The 19,530-nt window shown below is 41.2% G+C and overlaps 1 protein-coding gene across 2 annotated transcripts in view; it reads left to right on the forward strand.

The window, feature by feature from the left end:
* LOC121316017 overlaps positions 1 to 19,530 on the forward strand; it is a 44,234-nt gene that overhangs the window by 20,358 nt on the left and 4,346 nt on the right. The window contains exons 4-7 of one of the 2 annotated variants that reach the window (XM_041250692.1): positions 10,339 to 10,402; positions 11,090 to 11,165; positions 11,781 to 12,685; positions 13,099 to 13,342. In XM_041250692.1, the coding sequence (XP_041106626.1) occupies positions 10,339 to 10,402; positions 11,090 to 11,165; positions 11,781 to 12,685; positions 13,099 to 13,170 (1,117 nt within the window). In that variant the 3' untranslated portion in view covers positions 13,171 to 13,342. Of the gene's footprint in view, positions 1 to 10,338; positions 10,403 to 11,089; positions 11,166 to 11,780; positions 12,686 to 13,098; positions 13,343 to 19,530 lie in introns of those variants that run through there. The other variant, XM_041250693.1, reaches the window with a different exon arrangement.

Here is a 19,530-nt window from a genome sequence, read left to right on the forward strand (position 1 = left end):
TTTTTTTTTTTTTTTTTTTTTTTTAGTCCTTCCTCATAGTTTTACAGAATTGGCCCCGTAATTCTTGGTTCCTTTGAAATTGCTTTTGTCTTTGTTTGTGATCTGCTGCAAGCCAACTGCACTTTGTCAGGGACAGATAAGATTAAAAGGAACAGATGAAAATATTTTACATTATGGTGATTGTTGTACCAAGAGAAATATTTCAGGCAATGTCTTTCTACCTGATACAATCCAGCAGATACAAGTATGTAACTGTAAGAGATGCAAAGGTTGGGTGCCCCTGGTTGAAACTGTAGGCCCAGTACCACGATAAGACACGTGAAGTTTCTCTGGACCTGAGCTGGAAACAGGTGCTCTTCTAAAATAGAATGTAGTTAATAATTGTATGCAACCCTATTCTGTCCTGTTCTAAATGTAAAAACACAACCCTCGCGCAACATCATATAACCAGAATTTGTGACAGAAATGTAACTACTCTGAAAAATATATAAATCTCCAAAGCAGTAGGATTGCATGACAGAACTAAGAAAAATGCTGGGCAAGGCATGATTGTTTACAACACACTGCAATAGACAGGACATTAAATCAAATGGCAGCAACAGAATTCAAATATTAGACGAGGTGAAAAGCCTATAAATGTTACAATTATAAACGATTAAGAAACCTTTTACACCAAACAGTATTTGCATAGATCAAAACTTATAACAATGAATAACTTCAGGTAGACATTCTAGTACAGACAAAAGTAATTGTCAAGACATATGTTTAAATCAGACAATCGGTTACATTTCAGAAGAATTTCACTCGCTGACTTTTCAGCCAAGGCAGTGTATCTCACACAAAATCAAACTGGCTGACCCGGAACTTATCCTTGCTCACTTTCGTGCGGCACACAAGTGAATTCTAGGTCAGTCAGTTTTGATTTTGCTTGAATACAGCAAACAGTGTCTCTTTCATGGGTAGCAAAGCATAAACACAAGCAATGGGAAGAAGAAGAATGCAAGCGGCAAAGGGAGGGGTGGGAGGGATTTGAAATATTTTTACAAATCTGTGCTGAAAGCCCTGAATCACCGAAGAAATTATCCTGACCCTGGAGAAAGAGCAGCTTCTTTAATGAAGCATGTCAAAAAACACTTCCGATCACAGTAAAGCAAGGAAAGCTCACTGCCTTTGCTGTATTAGTGATTGAAAAAGCAGTAAGCCACATTAAACTGCACTTGGCTTTTAAGGTTGTCAACCGTCCATTAAGGCCAGTCAGAAAGAAAAGTCACATTTTAACACCTAAAACAATAAATAAATACATTTTTTAAAAAATCTGTTATTTTTAATCTGAATAAATATAGCATATTTTGTATTGCTTGCAGTTTTCCCAATCAGCTCGAATGACATATACCAACACCTTGTGTGAAAAGTATCAAAAGAAGGATACCAATTAACAATACTGTGCTGAAATTAGTATACAAGTTCTTCAACCAAGCAAGTAAACAAAGTATAGTGAGCTCGGCAGACATTGTCCAGCTTGCAATGCTTTTTTGTTATTGAAAATATGCTGGATAGCCTAGATGGAATTTATGCAATAAGTGACTGACTGATGAAAACTGGCACAAAACTGCGCTCTTTTATATACCTAGTGGAGAGCCACATTTCCTACACTTGCCAAGGTTGCCATTAATTTGTTGGCTTTGCCACACAGTACAGCAGAATTAGAACACATTTTTTTCTCAGATGAACATTGTAAAAACAGATGTAAGAAATCAATTGTCTACAGACCTTCTGAATAGAATTCTCACTGTCAAGACTGCTGTTAAAAATTGCACCAGCTTCAGACCAACGATCCAATCTGCAAATGTGTCCACGTATGACCATAAGAGGTAAATAAGACCTAAAGAAATCTAAGTACACAAAACAAGATGTATTTTTATGTATTGTTTCTATTAGTTTTTTAAATGGTGTCAGTAAAAAAAAAAAAGGCCACTGTAAATCTGTATGTCAGTAAAAACAAAATGACAAGGTTGGCAACCCTGATTTCACTACATGACAATGTACAGATGTGTTTGTTTATTCAATATATATTTTTGTGGACTTGGGGGACCTACAGCAAGTGGACAAAGATTTGAACACCCTGACACTGTATATAATCAGGAGGGAGGGAGTTAAAATCCTCCCTGCTGAAAAAAACAAACAAAAAAAAAACATGTGCAAATGCACATTTGTTTATTTGTTTGATTTGTTTAGTTTAATTGTTGTATTAGTAATTATCCGATGCACCTGGCTATCTTATAAATTAGAGCCAGGTGGAGGGTATTTAGAAAAGCATCCAGTCTGTTCAGGGCTGCTGGTGTATATAGAAACCTGCTTGATTGTGTGCTCAAGAGTAGAAAAAAGAAGGGTAGTGTAAAAACCTTTTGATGTGTGAAACTGTGTTTTTGTTTGTTTATTTTTGTTAAGCAGGTAAACAGCTTACTTAGTTGTCCAGTTTTATAATTTAGTTTCCTGTCTGTGGTAGTTAGTGCTCGTATAGAGCTAGGTTTTTGTTTTCTGTTTTGTTTATTTTGTATTATTAAAAATCTTAGCGTGCAAGTGCTTTCAAAAATCTCCATCTGTGTCTGGGTCGGTACTTTAAAAGGGCGAAAATATATATATATATATATATATATATATATATATATATATATATATATATATATATATATATATATATATATATATATTATGGATGAAGGCTATATTTGCATCCTGAGCCATTCAAACACAGCGCAACAGTGAATTCAGAATTGCATATTCTTCTAGATTATACTTGACCTTGGACCCATATTTGACTCCTGTGCTCCCCAAGACCACTTTCAAACAAAAAATGTCTCATGAGTTATGAGAGCGTTGCTATCCTTCGCTTAACCACTTGAGTAGGGCATTGTCAGTGACGAGATTGAATGAATGTCCCAGTAGGTAGTAGCGTAAGTTCTGAGTGGCCCATTTAATGGCCAGACATTCCTTCTCAATGATGGAGTAGTTATGCTCCCGGGTGAGAATTTTTTTTTTACTTATATAGAGGATGCGGTGTTCTGCTCTGTCGACATGCTTGGACAAGACTGTCCCCAGACCAACATCCGGTTGTGGAGCATGAATTTCTTGTCAAAATCTGGTGTGATAAGGGTAGGGACTTAATGGTGTCAAACACCCCTGACATTCTTCTGTCCATTTAATTACATTTGGTGGCCAGCCCCAAGAGAGACCTCACCTGGGACTTGGTTTTTGGGATTGCCATGTCCATCAATGCCTGGACTGTTGCTGTTATGCTGTGCCCTTACAGGTCAGGAGGGGAGATTGTTTACTCAGATTAATTCGCTCTCTGTCACAGAATACCTTGAAAAAAACTAAAATTAATGTAGCGCTGGTACATTCATATCACAGAGAAACTGGAGAAGAATACAAAATAAAAGACATTCCTGTCACTTGGACTGACACCTGGCAAATTTCATCTTTTGTGTAAAAAACAGGATGGCAGTGAGTATGAACCTGGAACAATTTCTGTTTTTTTTAGGCAGTGTAGACAGATACCTGAGGCAAAATGATTAAGCACATATATATGAAAATGACATTGGTTTTGCTGAAACCAAGAAAAACAGTGAGTTACATGAAAATAATTTCATTTTGGGGTTAGGTGACAGTTTATAAACTATTAGACCTGACAGTCTTTATGATGTCATAGAAACCTTAGATTTATTTTTTCCTATAATTCAGTGAAGCCCATCTCCTCTCTTCGCTCTCTCTCTCTCTATTATCTCTCTATCTATATATATATATATCTATATCTATATATAATATCTCTAATATATATCTAGATATACTATATGCAGAGAGTATATTATATATATATATATATATAAAATTTATTTATTTGAGAGGAACAGTAGTAGTTAGAAAAACTAGTTGGAAACTACCGAGTCTCTGTACAGCTCCAAGAGTTTTGCTGTTTTCACCATGTTCCAATGGCAAAACTAAATCACTTGGAATTACCATCTGTACCAGTACCTAAAGTCTGAAACTTTCTTATATCAAATGTGAAAAAAGATGTAAATATCTCTTCTAAACAATGAGATATAAGTTGTCAAACTAAGGTAAATTTGTTGTTCTCCTTCCGTTTCCTTACTTTACTTTTTAAGAGTGTGTAGTGACTTTTCAAACAGAGAAGCTAAATAACTGGACATCAATCAATGATGTGACTCCACATGTTGGTCAACGTCAAAATAAACAAGGAATGCAAGCAATTTGATATTCACACCATTTATATTAAACAATTTATTTATGTTTTAAAACAGCACATATTGCACAAAAAAAAATAAAAAAATATATCATTGTTTGAACTTGCAACATGACGTTCTTGAAGAGCACATTGCCTTAGGCTGCTGTGCCACTGCGCTGTTGTTGAAATACGATCATTTTTTAAGCCTACATCCATGCCTGATCAGCTTACGCTGAAAACCTGAAGGTTGTGCTCGATTCTATAAATACTCTATTTCCTGTTTGAAAATATTATATATAGTAAATATATAATAAATATATAGTTTCCTGTTTGGTAGATACCATAGAATGGAATTGACACAAGAGTGGCATGTAGCTTCCTTGTCTAAATCTTTGATCTCAGATAAATTGTAGTCCCTCATTTAATTAAAACTAAATAAAGGAATAATTTATTAGGTAGAATAAATAAGTGATTGAAAAAATGTATCAATGCATAAATATATTTATAAATAAATATTTTTAAATAAATAAATGTAGAAATTAATGTTTATATTATAAATTAATAAATAGCAAGCCAGAAAAATGTCATATGAATTAATATGGCTGATACTTTTATCCAGAGCAATTGACATTTGTATACCTATACAAAAAGTATGTTTCATGTTAAAAAAAAAAAAAAAAAAAAAAAGACATACAACGAGACATTAGTGCTTCTTCACTTGTAGCATATGTGGAATAGTGGTTAGAGCACTGTGCTCTTGACTGGAAGGTCACGAGTTCCATCCCAGGTGGGGGACTGTGACAGAGAGCGAGAGGATCTGAGCTGCAAATCTCCCTCTCAACCGAAGAGGGTGCTAAGCAGAGGTACTTGCACGCCTGTACCAAGATGGGTCGGCTTGGAGAGAGGGGTGGAAAAGGAAGTCAGACATCTTAGTGCAGGGCAGAATGACCATATTAGGGGAAAAGATTACTGTGATCAGCTGTGCTGCGTTAGACAACTGGCTGGTGTGCCGAGTTGTGCTGATCATGGGGTCTCCTAGTATATAAGGGCTGTCATTTTGTAAGTGTGGGGCCTTTGAGGTAACACTGAACCTGGGTTGCTGAGCCTTGTGTTTTCTTTGTGTGCTATGAGTGTTTGCTTGTTTATCATTAAGACCGGGGTCACAGTGATCTGTCACACCAAGGAGCTGCTGCACTACTGCCAGCACTTTCACCTTGGACACCACACACCCCGCACAACTGAACTGGACACGTGAGCACCTGCACTTTCCACCACCCCGAAAGTGCACAAAAGAGCTGAGAGGGACTTGCTCTATTGGGACCTATGATTTATATTTTTGTTGCTTTGGACTATGTTCCCTGTTAATAAAGTACACCCTCTGCCCAGTGGCGGAGCAATAGCAGGTGCAGCAGGTGCAAATGCACATGGGCCCGCACACTCAAAGGGCCCCAGAGGGGTTTGAAAGTTTAGATTTATTTTATTTTTTAACAATGTTTTTAACAATGATACTGTCCTTCACGTTTTATATTTGCAGATGTTACACATTTGTATCACTGTAGCTGCTGGTTTATGGTGCCAGTAATTCAGATTGTATCCTCCCTCATTTCAATGGGTATCGCTATTGTTTTAATTATCCAAGCTTCTTTCTCCCAGAGGCTGTTACGAGGCACGTCTTCATGGAAGGTTTTGGGGTACTATTCAGAACAGACATTTGCAGTTATATTCTGTGTGCATCCTGTAGTTTAGATGGAAGCTCTTGGGTGCTGCTGCAGGCACCAAACTAAACTAGAAAATCAGCACGCCTGCATTTCTGATTTAAAAATAATTAAAAAAAAAACAAAACAAAAAAAAAAAAACGTTTCATATGTGAGAATTTCTGCAAATGTCGGGGCACAATTATAAATTTTGTAATTATCTGTGATCGCAGAATTGGGGAATCCTGGTAGGGTTAGTGATTAAACCTGTTCGTTTATGATTAAAAATAGTGTAGTGTTGATGGATAGTGAATAGATGTAAAGATGTTCACAAAATTAAATAAAGTAGGTGAGTGGAAAACATTCTTGTTACGTACTGTTTCATACATGCTAACATTCTGACAATTAAATATAGTTCAATATTGAACACTTGATTTGGTATGTTTGATGTTTATAAATAATGGTTAAATTAACATTTGGGGAGGGGGGCCACAATAAGGTCCTGCACCGGGGGCCCTTCTTCCTTTGCCTCCACCACTGCCTCTACCATTGTTGGTATTGGGGTTATTTGCATCTGTATCAGTGACTCTGTGACGTCTGTTTCACCACCACACCCACCACATTGTCACAGGGACACACTGCTGCTTTACCTAGATTGGTCCAGTAAAAAAATCCCAACTGTATAAATGAGTAATTGTATGTAAAAAATAACATCACAATTGTAAATTGGCCCGGATAAGGGTGTCTGCTAAGAAATAAAATAATAATTTTCAGGCCTGATTGGTACTTGGATGAGAGACTGCCTGACAATACAAGGTACTTTAAACTTTTCTTTGTAGTGTACATTTCAAACTTTACATAATAATAATAATAATAATAATAATAATTTATAACAACTCACCATGTTAGTCTGTATAGTCTGTTTTGTTTGTCTATTTATTTTGGCTATCAGTGCTGTGTCCTGTGTTTTGTTTGTCTTTCAAACCTTTCATGTTCTGTCTGTTTAATTATTAAACTGCGCATCAGCACCTTCACCATTTCAAAACCTGTGTTCTGTGTTGGTTCCTGTTTCTGGTCTGACGTCACCCACTACAGTTGTCTTTGTGACACAGCAATACACATGTTTTTAACTTTAATTAATATTGTTTTTCGGTTGTCTATCAATTATTCTTTACAGTACTGAAAACACGCATACATTTCAAACTTTGCATAAGAGTCATATCAAACTAGCTTTATACGGGGCTTATTTGTATCCAAATACCTCATAGGGAGCTCAAAGCATAAAATATACAGGCACCTCCAAAATTATTGGCACCCTTGATAAAGATGAGCAAAAAAGGCTGTATAAAATAAACAACACAGGTAATGAGCTATATACTAATACAATTGCTCAGAGAAAACGTTTATTTAACAAGTAATTTTTTTTTTCTCAAAAAGATAGGTGTCAAAATTATTGGCATCTTAAGGAACTGTATTGTAGCCTTCCATGGCTTCCTGTTTCACTGAGGTATAAAAATGAGGTAACACACATGTAAAATCCATTTGTCATCCATCACCATGGGGAAAGGCAAAGAACTCACAAATGAAAGAGACAAATGGTTGTTGACCTTCATAAATTAGGCAATGGGTACAAAAAATAGCTAAAAACCTAAATATACCACTTACCACTATTAGGGCAATAATTAAGAAGTTCAAAACCAGTGGAACAGTTGTAAATCTGCCTGGTAGAGGACACAAGTGCATCTTGCCCCCACGCACAGTGAGGAAGATGGTTTGGGAGGCAAAGAAGAATCCAAGGGTCGCAATTGGAGAATTACAGAACTTGGTTGTATCTCCAAATCTACAATTAAACACCACCTCCATGCCAATAGCCTATTTGGAAGGGTTGCCAGAAAAAAGCAACCAACAAATGTAACTGCCTGGAGTTTGCTAAACGGCATTGGCACTTGGATTGGAACCGGGTGCTATGGTCAGATGAGACGAAAATAGAGATCTTTGGCCACGCACACCAGTGGTGGGTTTGGTGTCAAAAGAAGGATGTGTATGCAAAAAAGAAACTCATTCCTACTGTAAAATATGGTGGGGATCTTTGATGTTATGGTTTTGCTTCCACTGGTCCTGGGGCCCTTGTTAAGGTCAACAGCATCATGAACTCTACCAAGTACCAGGACATTTTAGTCAAGGACGGTAGGACGACTGCTCCTGGGTAGAGTGACTGTGGTCTTGAATTTTCTCCATTTATAGACTGTATGTCTGACAGTGGATTGATGGTGCCCCAAATCCTTAGAAATGGTTTTGTAACTCTTTCTAGACTGATGAGCACCAATAACTGTTTTTCTGAGGCCCTAAGAGATTTCTTTTGATTGTGTTTCCACACACCTGTATGATGAAGACTAAATGATCAAATTGTATGATCTTTATATAGGGTAAAGATCTAAAAAAAGATCTGACCACATTCAATGTGAAAAATGTGCAAAAATCAGACAGGGGGCAACTTTTCACTTTTTCACGGCACTGTATATATATATATATATATATATATATATATATATATATATATATATATATATATATATAGATATAGTACAGTTTTCATCAAAAGCACATTTCTCTGTCTGATTTTTGCACATTTTTCACATTGAATGTGGTCAGATCTTTTTCGTGGGTTGCAGTAATATATAGAGGGAGTCTGAGTTAAAAAATGACACCAAAGTTTGGTGCTTCTTTCATTTGTTTGGTGTGCAAGGTAATCAAACATGCAATCTTCAGGTGTAAAAAAATTATTGCTCCCCTAGTTAACTCAACCTAATTAAAGGGATAGTTAGGGTCAGCTGTTTGAATACTTTGGTTAACAATCAGGCCTGATTTGGGCCAGCCCTGCCCAATATAAATCTGACCAACTTTGGTCCTTACCATCAGAGTGAAGTTGTCAGCACACAGGTTCTAGAGGCACATCATGCCACGATCAAAAGAAATTCCTGAAGACCTCCGGAAAAAAGTTGTCGACGCCTATCGGTCTCTAAAGGGTTACAAAGACATTTCTAAGGCTCTGGGGCTCCACCAAACCACAGTCAGAGCCATATTGTCCAAGTAGAGAAAGATGGGACAGTAGTGAATCTTCCCAGGAGTGGTGGTCCTGCCAAAATCTCTCCAAATGCAAGCCGTAAAATCGTCCTGGAAGTCACAAAGAGCCCTAGAACAACATCCAGGGATCTGCAGGCCTCTCTCACCTCAGCTAAGGTCAGTGTTCAATCATCAGAAAGACACTGGGCAAAAATGTGATTCATGGCAGAGTAGTAAGGCAGAAATCACTGGTCACTAAGAAGAACATGAATACTCAACTCAAGTTTGTGAAAAAGCACCTGGATGATCCTCAAGAGTTCTGGAACAATGTTTTATAGACAGATGAGTCAAAAGTGGAACTTTTTGGCCAATATGGGCCCCATTATGTCTGGCGAAAACCAAACACTGCATTCCACAATAAGAACCTCATACCAACGTTCAAGCATGGTAGTGGTAGTGTCCTGATTTCGGGATGCTTTGCTGCGTCAGGACCTGGACGACTTGAAGGAACCATGAATTCTGCTCTATATCAGAGAATTCTACAGGAGAATGTCAGGCCATCCGTCCATGAGCTGAAGCTGAAGCTGAAGCTGAAGCGCAGCTGGGTCATGCAGCAAGATAATGATCCTAAACACAGAAGCAAGTCTACATCAGAATGGTTGAAGAACAAGAAATTTAAAGTTTTGGAATGGCCTATTCAAAGTCCAGACCTAAACCCCATTGAGATGTTGTGGCAGGACCTGAAACGAGCAGTTTATGCTGAAAAACCCACACATGTCACTTAGTTGTAGAGGTTCTGCATGAAGGAGTGGGCCAAAATTCCTCCACGGCACTGTGAGAGACTGATCAATAACTACACTTGCAGTTATTGCTGCTAAAGGGTCCCTTTTATCTAATATTAGATTTTGGTTGAAGATCTGATAACATTCAGTGTCAAAAATATGCAAAAATGCAGAAAATCAGACAGAGGGCAAATACATTTTCACGGCACTGTATATTTTAATATGAAACACACAATAAACACATGAAAATATATCATGCATTCTTTGCTTCAATAATGTGGGAGTGGTTAAGTTGGGTAGTTAAAGTTGGGTCTTGCCCACAACAAATGATAGAATACCAAGATGATTGCATAATTTGGTATGTTAGATTTAGTTGTGCTAGCCAATTAAAAAAAAAAAACTTCAAGACTGAATTACTAAAGTGTATTTCAAAAGCTATGTGCACAATGTCAATTATGCAATAACAGTAATATTTGTTCCTAGGAGAAAACACAATACTAACCTTGACTAACTTGAAGTTAACAAATATACATGGATGTTGTGCTTTTACTTTCAGGCAATCCTTTCAATTTTGTGATCATGAAGATGTGGAAAGAGGGGTTCCTAAACTCATTCAAGTTGTAGGTTCTCATTTTTTTCATGACTCAGTTGACTAACACTGACATATGACAACAAAGTCACTTTTTAATTAGAAGAAAAAAAAAATTGTGACAAAATTCAGATAGGAATAGAATTTTAATAATGTAACAGTATAAAAGTAGAAAAAAAAATTTGCAGGACAGAGCGGTATAATATTGTTAAGAGTAGTTTCTTACTATTTTCATATTGCTTAATTATTTTATTCCTTATTTGCTTTTTCACTTCAAACAGGGTAAAAACTAAAACTGTTGCGACCACAGAATGGCACAGAATTAAATATTTGTGTCAGAGTGTTTCTCCAATATTGAATTTTTTTTTTAATATATTTCAGAATACTCTTGATATTATCTAAGCCTGCAGAATCCTTCTTGCTGATTTCTTTAGAGTAGGCTGCATCCTAATTCTAAAGAACTAGTATAATTCAGTGACATTTCAACTCTGCTGTCCCACCTTTTTCATACTATCACTTAAACCATTCGGGCCAGCAGAGTTGAATTGCACAGGAGAACACATAAAAAAATGCATATATTCTCTTCAAATTTATTGAATTTTTGATTAAAGAGTCCCAAATGCGGAGAAAAGTTTTTGTCCACAGGTTATTTTATATTACACTGGGTCATACTTGACTTATTTATATATTTTGATAATGTATTCATTGTATTCCACAGACTAAACTGGAAAACCTTGATTTTGTGGGAGTCAGATTTAATCCAGAGGGGGATGAAATCCTTAAGGTTGAGAAAGGTATGAGAGTTATAGGCTACTTCATTCGGATCACACATACTCTATCAAAATTAATACAATTTTCTCCTTGCTTGCAAATTTTTACATCACAACAACCATTTTCCGTGCCCCACAAAAACATGCTCTACCAATAGTTATGCTGAAAGCTTCATGACCTTTCTATTACACTATTAGGCTTAAAAATAGATATAGTAGTTACGTTAAGCATGATCTGTGTGTGTGTGTGTGTGTGAATATATATATATATATATGTATGTATATATATATATATATATATATATATAAAAAAATATATATATATATATATATATATATATATACACACGCACACACACACACACACACGTTATTCACGTGTATATTTGGAGTAAGTCTTTTGCCTTATAAATAGGTTTGTGTTAAGCTCTTCAAAATGATGAAATGAAATGGGGAGGGGGGGAATAAATAAACCCCTGTGGGAAAACATTTGCAAGAGATGCAGTATATACAATGAGGTTGTGTCATGAATTTGCTAAATTGTGCAACAAGCTGAAGCTGAGCAGTATGTGTCCTTTGTTTGTTTATTTATTTATTTATTTCGCTTATGCAATGACATTGCCTTTTTCTCCATTTCAGGCAAACCTAATTTGGAAAAAACTACCCAGGTATCAACTCTCAGCTCAAGGGTGGAAGAAGAAAGGAATCCTAATGGGGTAACAAGTTCTGTAGACACTGATGAAGCAATACCAGGAGTATCACACCCCCAAAAATGTAATTCTTCTGTGAAGACAGGTGACATGCAGTTTCTCAAGGGGCTTCACATTGAACCTCTAAAAAATCCACCAGAAAACTTCAAGTCACCAGAGAAACTACAGAGAAATTCATCGGTTAAGAAGAACCTTTCAAAGACTCTGCATGAGCCAAGCTTCCTTCCTAGCTTGTTGGCCACTCAGCCTGGGGACCGAGATACAGGCCCTACCTCTGAAAATAAGCGTAAGAACTCAGACATTCTAGCACATACCTTAGACCCAGCCTTGGAGGACATCACGTTTCAACAGATAGTGGAACACACATATGAAACGGCAAATTACGTAAAAGAAGCCAATAGCCAAACCCTCCACTCTTCATTGACACTCTCTTACAGACATTCAGATGCCAGTCTTCAGCCTGACAGTTCTTATTCGTGGCTGAATGACGAACCAGAAGATCCCACTTACCAAACTGTGAAGGAATTCCTAGAAACTGAATGTTCTTCCCCTACACTTCTGGAGACACTCCAGCCAGAACCAGACAGCACTGGCGCAAACCAGCATAAACTGGTCTTAACAGATGACATTGTACTTGAAGAGGTCTTTGAGGAAAGAGAGGTTCTGGCCAAGTTGAATGTTGTCTATGCCAAAGTGAGCAGAAAGAGCAAGGCCTTATCCACAGCAGAGGAGGTCCATTCAGAATCATTTAATCAGAAACCACATGATGATGATCCTCCTCCTCCTCCATTGCCGGAGAAACGCTTTGGTATCGATCAATCATCTGAATCTAAGGTGAATATTTTATCATACAATGTGTATAAATGCTACCTTTGTCACTACGGTGAGTATTCTTACAAGACTACATGTTATGGAAGCATTTACTATCGAGTAATCATGTAATAATTTAGAAGTATACCAAACGGCTAAGCCGTTTACCTGTCACATAAAAAAAATTAACAAAACCACACAGGTTGAGCACAAATTGAAAATGTTTTTACATTGCCTTCCTTTTCTCCACTTGAGCACCCCATGAAGCAGGCTTATATACACACCAGCAGTCCTGAACAGACTGGCTGCTTTCTTTAAATACCCTGCACCAAATTTACAATGATAGCCAGGTGCAGGGGATAATTACTAATAAAGCAATTAACAAAACAATTAAATAATTAACAAATGTGCATTTGCACATTTTTTTTTTTCAACAGGGAGGAATTAACCCTCTCCCTGCTAACACATCCTCCCCCATGTCTTTAATGGCCATCTCCCTCCATCTTTAAAAGACCACCCACCCTCAAGTCTCATCTCTTTGATTTTCGCCCTCTTCCACGGGCAGGCTTGAGGGTGGGTTGGTCCCTCTGGTGCTACCAGGGAGGGACCGCTATCCAGCGACAAGGGACCCCACCGGGATGACAGGGGTGACTGAAGCGACGGCCGGGGAACAGGAGGATGCAGCAGCGGGCAGAGGTCTTCACCTGGGGACCGGCGCAGCAAGGTCTGATCACCCAGGGGATCGAAGCAGTGAACAGGGGGAGCCCAAGCGACGTCTGGCAGCAGCCCAGCAACTTCTGGGTGCTCGGGGAGAACAGAGTTGGGAACCAGGCGCAGAGCTGTTGCCACTGGTGATACCTCTCGCGCCGTCAGCTTTACCTCTCACTCTGGTACAGCGCTTCTCCAAGCAGTGCTTCTCTCTCTAGAGATGAAGACAGCAGGGCTTCTCCCTATGGGGCTGTAGCCAGTGGTGACTCTCTTGCCTGCCTGTCTCCATCTCTTGTTATGTTCCTTCTGAGCAGCGGTGTTTCTATTGATCTGCTCGATCAATGCTTTTAAATCCGTGCCCATTTCTGGGTCTTTAGGGACACCCACACACGCTGCCACCATATGTAACCAAGACGGCACTCACAGCCATTCGTTGCCCCTTTCAATGCAAGACCCAGGACACAGAAATGGAATTTTATCAGTGCCGACGTGCTATATAAAGATTATTACTGTGCTTTATTTGTTTTGTTTTCTGGAGAGGGAGAGGGACGAGTGATCCCTAGTACTATCATATATATACACACACACACACACACACACACACACACACACAGTGGCTTGCGAAAGTTTTGACCTCCCCTTGGCATTTTTCCTATTTTGTTGCCTTACAACCTGGAATTAAAATGGATTTTTTGGGGGTTTGTATCATTTGATTTACACAACATGCCTACCACTTTGAAGTTGAAAAATATTTTTTATTGTGAAAGAAACAAGAAATAAGACAAAAAAACAGAAAACTTGAGCGTGCATAACTATTCACCCCCCCCAAAGTCAATACTTTGTAGAGCCACCTTTTGCAGCAATTACAGCTGCAAGTCTCTTGGGGTATGTATCTATAAGCTTGGCACATCTAGCCACTGGGATTTTTGCCCATTCTTCAAGGCAGAACTGCTGCAGCTCCTTCAAGTTGGATGGGTTCTGCTGGTGTACAGCAATCTTTAAGTCATACCACAGATTCTCAATTGGATTGAGGTCTGGGCTTTGACTAGGCCATTCCAAGACATTTAAATGTTTCACCTTAAACCACTCGAGTGTTGCTTTAGCAGTATGCTTAGTGTCATTGTCCTGCTGGAAGGTGAACCTCCGTCCCAGTCTCAAATCTCTGGAAGGCTGTGTGGCAGGCTGGCGAGTGGAAAGAGGCCCAGAGACAGACTGCAGTTCAAAAAAATAACTATTTTATTATAAATAAACACAAAAATGAAAGGGCACAAGGGCCAAAACAAAGCAATTTAAACACAAAGAAAGACAAAAAGCAAAACTTACAAAAATAACAATTTCCAGGCTGGGCAATGCCTTCACTGGATTCAAACTTTCCAAACAACCAAAAAAAAAACCAACCTGCTTCCTCAGCTCCCTCTCTCCAAATGAGAAGCAGAGGCCTCCTTTTATATCAGGTGGCTGGGCGCTGATTGATCGTTAATCAACCTAATCAACTAATCAACCCCAGCCACCTGAACATAATAAACCCAGGCAGGTAGGGGAAGTTAACCCCATCCCTGCCAATTTAGGGCAGAGCTTTGCTCTGCCACAGGCTGAAACAGGTTTCCCTCAATAATTTCCCTGTATTTAGCGCCATCCATCATTCCTTCAATTCTGACCAGTTTCCCAGTCCCTGCCGATGAAAGACATCCCCACAGCATGATGCTGCCACCACCTTGCTTCACTATGGGGATGGTGTTCTCGGGGTGATGAGAGGTGTTGGGTTTGCGCCAGACATAGCGTTTTCCTTGATGGCCAAAAAGCTCAATTTTAGTCTCATCTGACCAGAATACCTTCTTCCATATGTTTGGAGAGTCTCCCACATGCCTTTTGGCGAACACCAAACGTGTTTGCTTATTTTTTTCTTTAAGCAATGGCTTTTTTCTGGCCACTCTTCTGTAAAGCCCAGCTCTGTGGAGTGCATGGCTTAAAGTGGTCCTATGGACAGATACTCCAATCTCTGCTGTGGAGCTTTGCAGCTCCTTCAGGGTTATCTTTGGTCTCTTTGTTGCCTCTCTGATTAATGCCCTCCTTGCCTGGTCTGTGAGTTTTGGTGGGCGGCCCTCTCTTGCCAGGTTGTGGTGCCATATTCTTTCCATTTTTTAATAACGGTTTTAATGTTGCTCTGTGGGATGTTCAAAGTTTCTGATATTTTTTTATAACCCAACCCTGATCTGTACTTCTCCACAACTTTGTCCCTGACCTGTTTGGAGAGCTCCTTGGTCTTCATGGTGCTGCTTGCTTGGTGGTGCCCCTTACTTAGTGGTGTTGCAGACTCTGGGGCCTTTCAGACCAGGTGTATATATACTGAGATCATATGACAGATCATGTGACACTTAGATTGCACACAGGTGGACTTTATTTAACTAATTATGTGACTTCTGAAGGTAATTATTTGCACCAGATCTTATTTAGAGGCTTAATAGCAAAGGGGGTGAATACATATGCACGCACCACTTTTCCGTTATTTATTTTTTAGAATTTTTTTAAACATGTTATTTTCATTTCTCTTCACCAATTTGGACTATTTTGTGTATGTCCATTACATGAAATCCAAATAAAAATCCATTTTAATTCCAGGTTGTAAGGCAACAAAATAGGAAAAAAATGCCAAGGGGGGGGTCAATACTTTCGCAAGCCACTGTATATATATAGTAACAGTGGGTGCCACAGCTGCCAGGCAGGGACTTTCCCGGATTCCTGGGCTAGGGAGTTTCCCCACAGCTCCCGGGCAGGGACTTTTCCGGCTGGTGAAGTGTCCGCTGTGGATTGGCTGAACCGGGCACTGCCTCCCTCCGGCTCCCATATAAAAGGGTCTGGGAGCTGTACATCAGGGTTAGCCTAGAGAAAAGGGACTGAGACCTGGAAATTGTTTAAAATTGTTATTTTGGTCAGTGTTTTGTGTGCAAAATAAAGCCAAGTAGTGTACTTCGAGAAGCTCTGTTTTGTCTCCTTGACATCTCTACATTTGGTTTTAGAAGTGGAATGTGGTGACCAGTCAAGAAGGAACCTGGAGAGGAGTCGGAGCTGCCCCCTGCTGGAAAGATGGGGACCGCTGGCCAAATAGCCAGAGGGGTGTGAGCCATCAGACCCCGGGAGCGCATCTAAAGGGGGACCGGTGCCAACGATCCCAACACCGCATCGCGGCAGCCAGAGTGGTGTAGAGACCCTCTGATTCAATGGAAAGGTGGACTGGGATGCGTTCCATGCCCAGTTCAATCTGGTAGCCCATCTAGAAAGGCTCTCCAACTCGCAGGGTGTTTGGCAGAGAATGCACTACCCTGCCTGCTCACTCTGGGCCGGGAGTAACAGGTGGACTTCGGGGCACTGAGTGAAACGCTCCGAATCCGGTTTGTCAGCAGCCAACATCCAGGGCTGCTGCACAACGAACTCCGGGGACGGACTCGGAAGCAGGGGGAGACCCTCCGTGAGTTAGCCACGGTGATCGGCAATCGGGACCAGATAACTGTGGGTGCAAGTGAGACTCCTCCGACCCCAAAGCCTCCAGGAAGTGGTGGAACTGGTGTACGAGAGAGAAGTGGTCTGGGCCACGGAATGGCAGGAACCTTCGGGACGGGGTCTACCACGAATCCAGATCGCGCAGATAGAGGCAGAGGATGCTATTCCCTGTGAGGAGTCGTCTGACTGGCTCCCCGAGGTCATCGCTCTTCTCAGGGTGGTAGCGGGCTAGAGTCCGGGAGTCCGTCAGCGACAGTGCTGGAGATTTGGACAGCCTGGTCATTGGCGCGCTGTCCGGAGAGCCACTGTGATGTGACCAGCAACCTTCGGCCAGCATTGGGAAAACGCCCAAGGGTCCGTTTAACTGGGGACAAGCAGACCCTGCAAAGAAACCCCATCACAGCGGAGCAGGATCCCTCGGGGATGGTGGTCGGGAGGACCACCGTGGACGACCATTGCCACGTCCTGGTTTCCGTGGAAGGAGTGAGTTGCACTGCCTTGGTTAACATCCGGTCGACAGTCACCATCCTGCGGTCAGACAGTGTCAAGGGAGACTGTGGCTTATGGAGGGGACCACTGTGCAGTTATGGATTGTGATGGGGGAGCTGGTGCCAATGGATGGAAAAGGAACAATGACGATCCACATTGCGGGGCAGTTGCTAAAGCATCCTGTGTGGATTGCCCCAGTCCAGGACTCCTGCATTCTGGGACTGGATTTCCTCCGTCACATCAGGGGCCAGGTGGACTTACAGGCGGGGGTATTGCGTCTTCCTGGAAGGCCAGCCCTTACACTGGCTGGACCCAGAACTTCGGGCCCATTGGCCAACGGAATGCAGCCACCGAAATGCCCCTCCCCTACTCGGCAACTGCGGCTGGTCCTTGGTCCAGCTCCAGCAGCACGCAGCGATCATCCCGGGGGAGGGGTACACTGATTTCCCCACCTCACCAGGAGCAGCCTCTTGCCGAACTCCTGCCAGTAGTCGTCACCACCACTGGGTCCAGTTGGCAGACTCCATCTGTTACTCGGCTCTGAAGTATGAAGTGGCGCACGAGACAGCAACCACAGTATGGTAGTGAAATTGTGAGGGGCTTTGCCCGGAACAACGAAGACAGCTGCGGGATCTGTTGATGTGCTTCCGCCACAGGTTCACCACAAAAGCCGAGCAAGCAGGACGGACACACCTGGGCCAGGACAAAATCGACACGGGGGACGCCGTGCCGATAAAACTGCGACCCCACCATGTGCCGCTGGCTCAGCAGACCGAGGCAAAAAAGATTCTGCAGGGAATGGTGGACGATGGCTTGGTGGAGCCTTATGAAAGCCCTTGGACGGCCCCGGTAGTCATGGTACGTAAAAAGAACGGCGAGTGGATGCTCTGTGTTGACTACCGGTGGCTGAATGGGGTGACTAGGAAGGACTCTTACCCCCTTCCTCACATTGACGAATCCCTGGACCTGGTGGCTAGATCATCCTGGTTCATGTCCCTGGACCTGCAAAGAGGTTACTGGCAGGTTCGCCCTTGCTCCTGAAGCCTGACCAAAGACTGCCTTTTCATAAGAACATAAGAACAGAAGAACATAAGAAAGTTTACAAACGAGAGGAGGCCATTCGGCCCATCTTGCTCGTTTGGTTGTTAGTAGCTTATTGATCCCAGAATCTCATCAAGCAGCTTCTTGAAGGATCCCAGGGTGTCAGCTTCAACAACATTACTGGGGAGTTGATTCCAGACCCTCACAATTCTCTGTGTAAAAAAGTGCCTCCTATTTTCTGTTCTGAATGCCCCTTTGTCTAATCTCCATTTGTGACCCCTGGTCCTTGTTTCTTTTTTCAGGCTGAAAAAGTCCCTTGGGTCAACATTGTCAATACCTTTTAGAATTTTGAATGCTTGAATTAGGTCGCCACGTAGTCTTCTTTGTTCAAGACTGAACAGATTCAATTATTTTAGCCTGTCTGCATATGACATGCCTTTTAAGCGTGGAATAATTCTGGTCGCTCTTCTTTGCACTCTTTCTAGAGCAGCAATATCGTTTTTATAGCGAGGTGACCAGAACTGCACACAATATTCAAAATGAGGTCTTCTAGTACATTGTACAGTTTTAACATTACTTCCCTTGATTTAAATTCAACACTTTTCACAATGGATCCGAGCATCTTGTTAGCCTTTTTTTATAGCTTCCCCACATTGTCTAGATGAAGACATTTCCGGGCAGTGTCTGTGGTAGTTCCGCGTGATGCCATTCGGGCTTTGCAAAGCCCCTGCTACTTTTAAATGGTTGATGGAAAGAGCCCTGAATGGCATTCCTTTGTCTACCTGGACGACTTGCTAGTGCAAGGCCCAGGCTTCAAAGAAGCCATTGCCTCTCTGCAGCAGGTGCTGCAATGCCTGGAGATAGCGGGGCTAAAGCCAAACCCGGACAAGTGTAGCTTCCTCAGGCAGGAGGTTACCTTCTTGGGATACCAGTTAGGGGGCAACGGCATCAGCACTGAGGCAGACAAGGTCAGCACAGTCCTTAATTGGCCCAACCCCACTAACCAGCAGAAGCTGCGGGCATTCCTGGGACTGGCGTCCTACTATTGCCGGTTCCTGGCGCATTTTACGGACATCGCAGCTCCCCTGAATTGGCTACTGAAGAATAGGGAGCCCTTCTGCTGGAGCCCTACC

This window comes from Polyodon spathula, chromosome 5 (assembly GCF_017654505.1).
Source record: "Polyodon spathula isolate WHYD16114869_AA chromosome 5, ASM1765450v1, whole genome shotgun sequence".
Lineage (NCBI taxonomy): Eukaryota > Metazoa > Chordata > Actinopteri > Acipenseriformes > Polyodontidae > Polyodon > Polyodon spathula.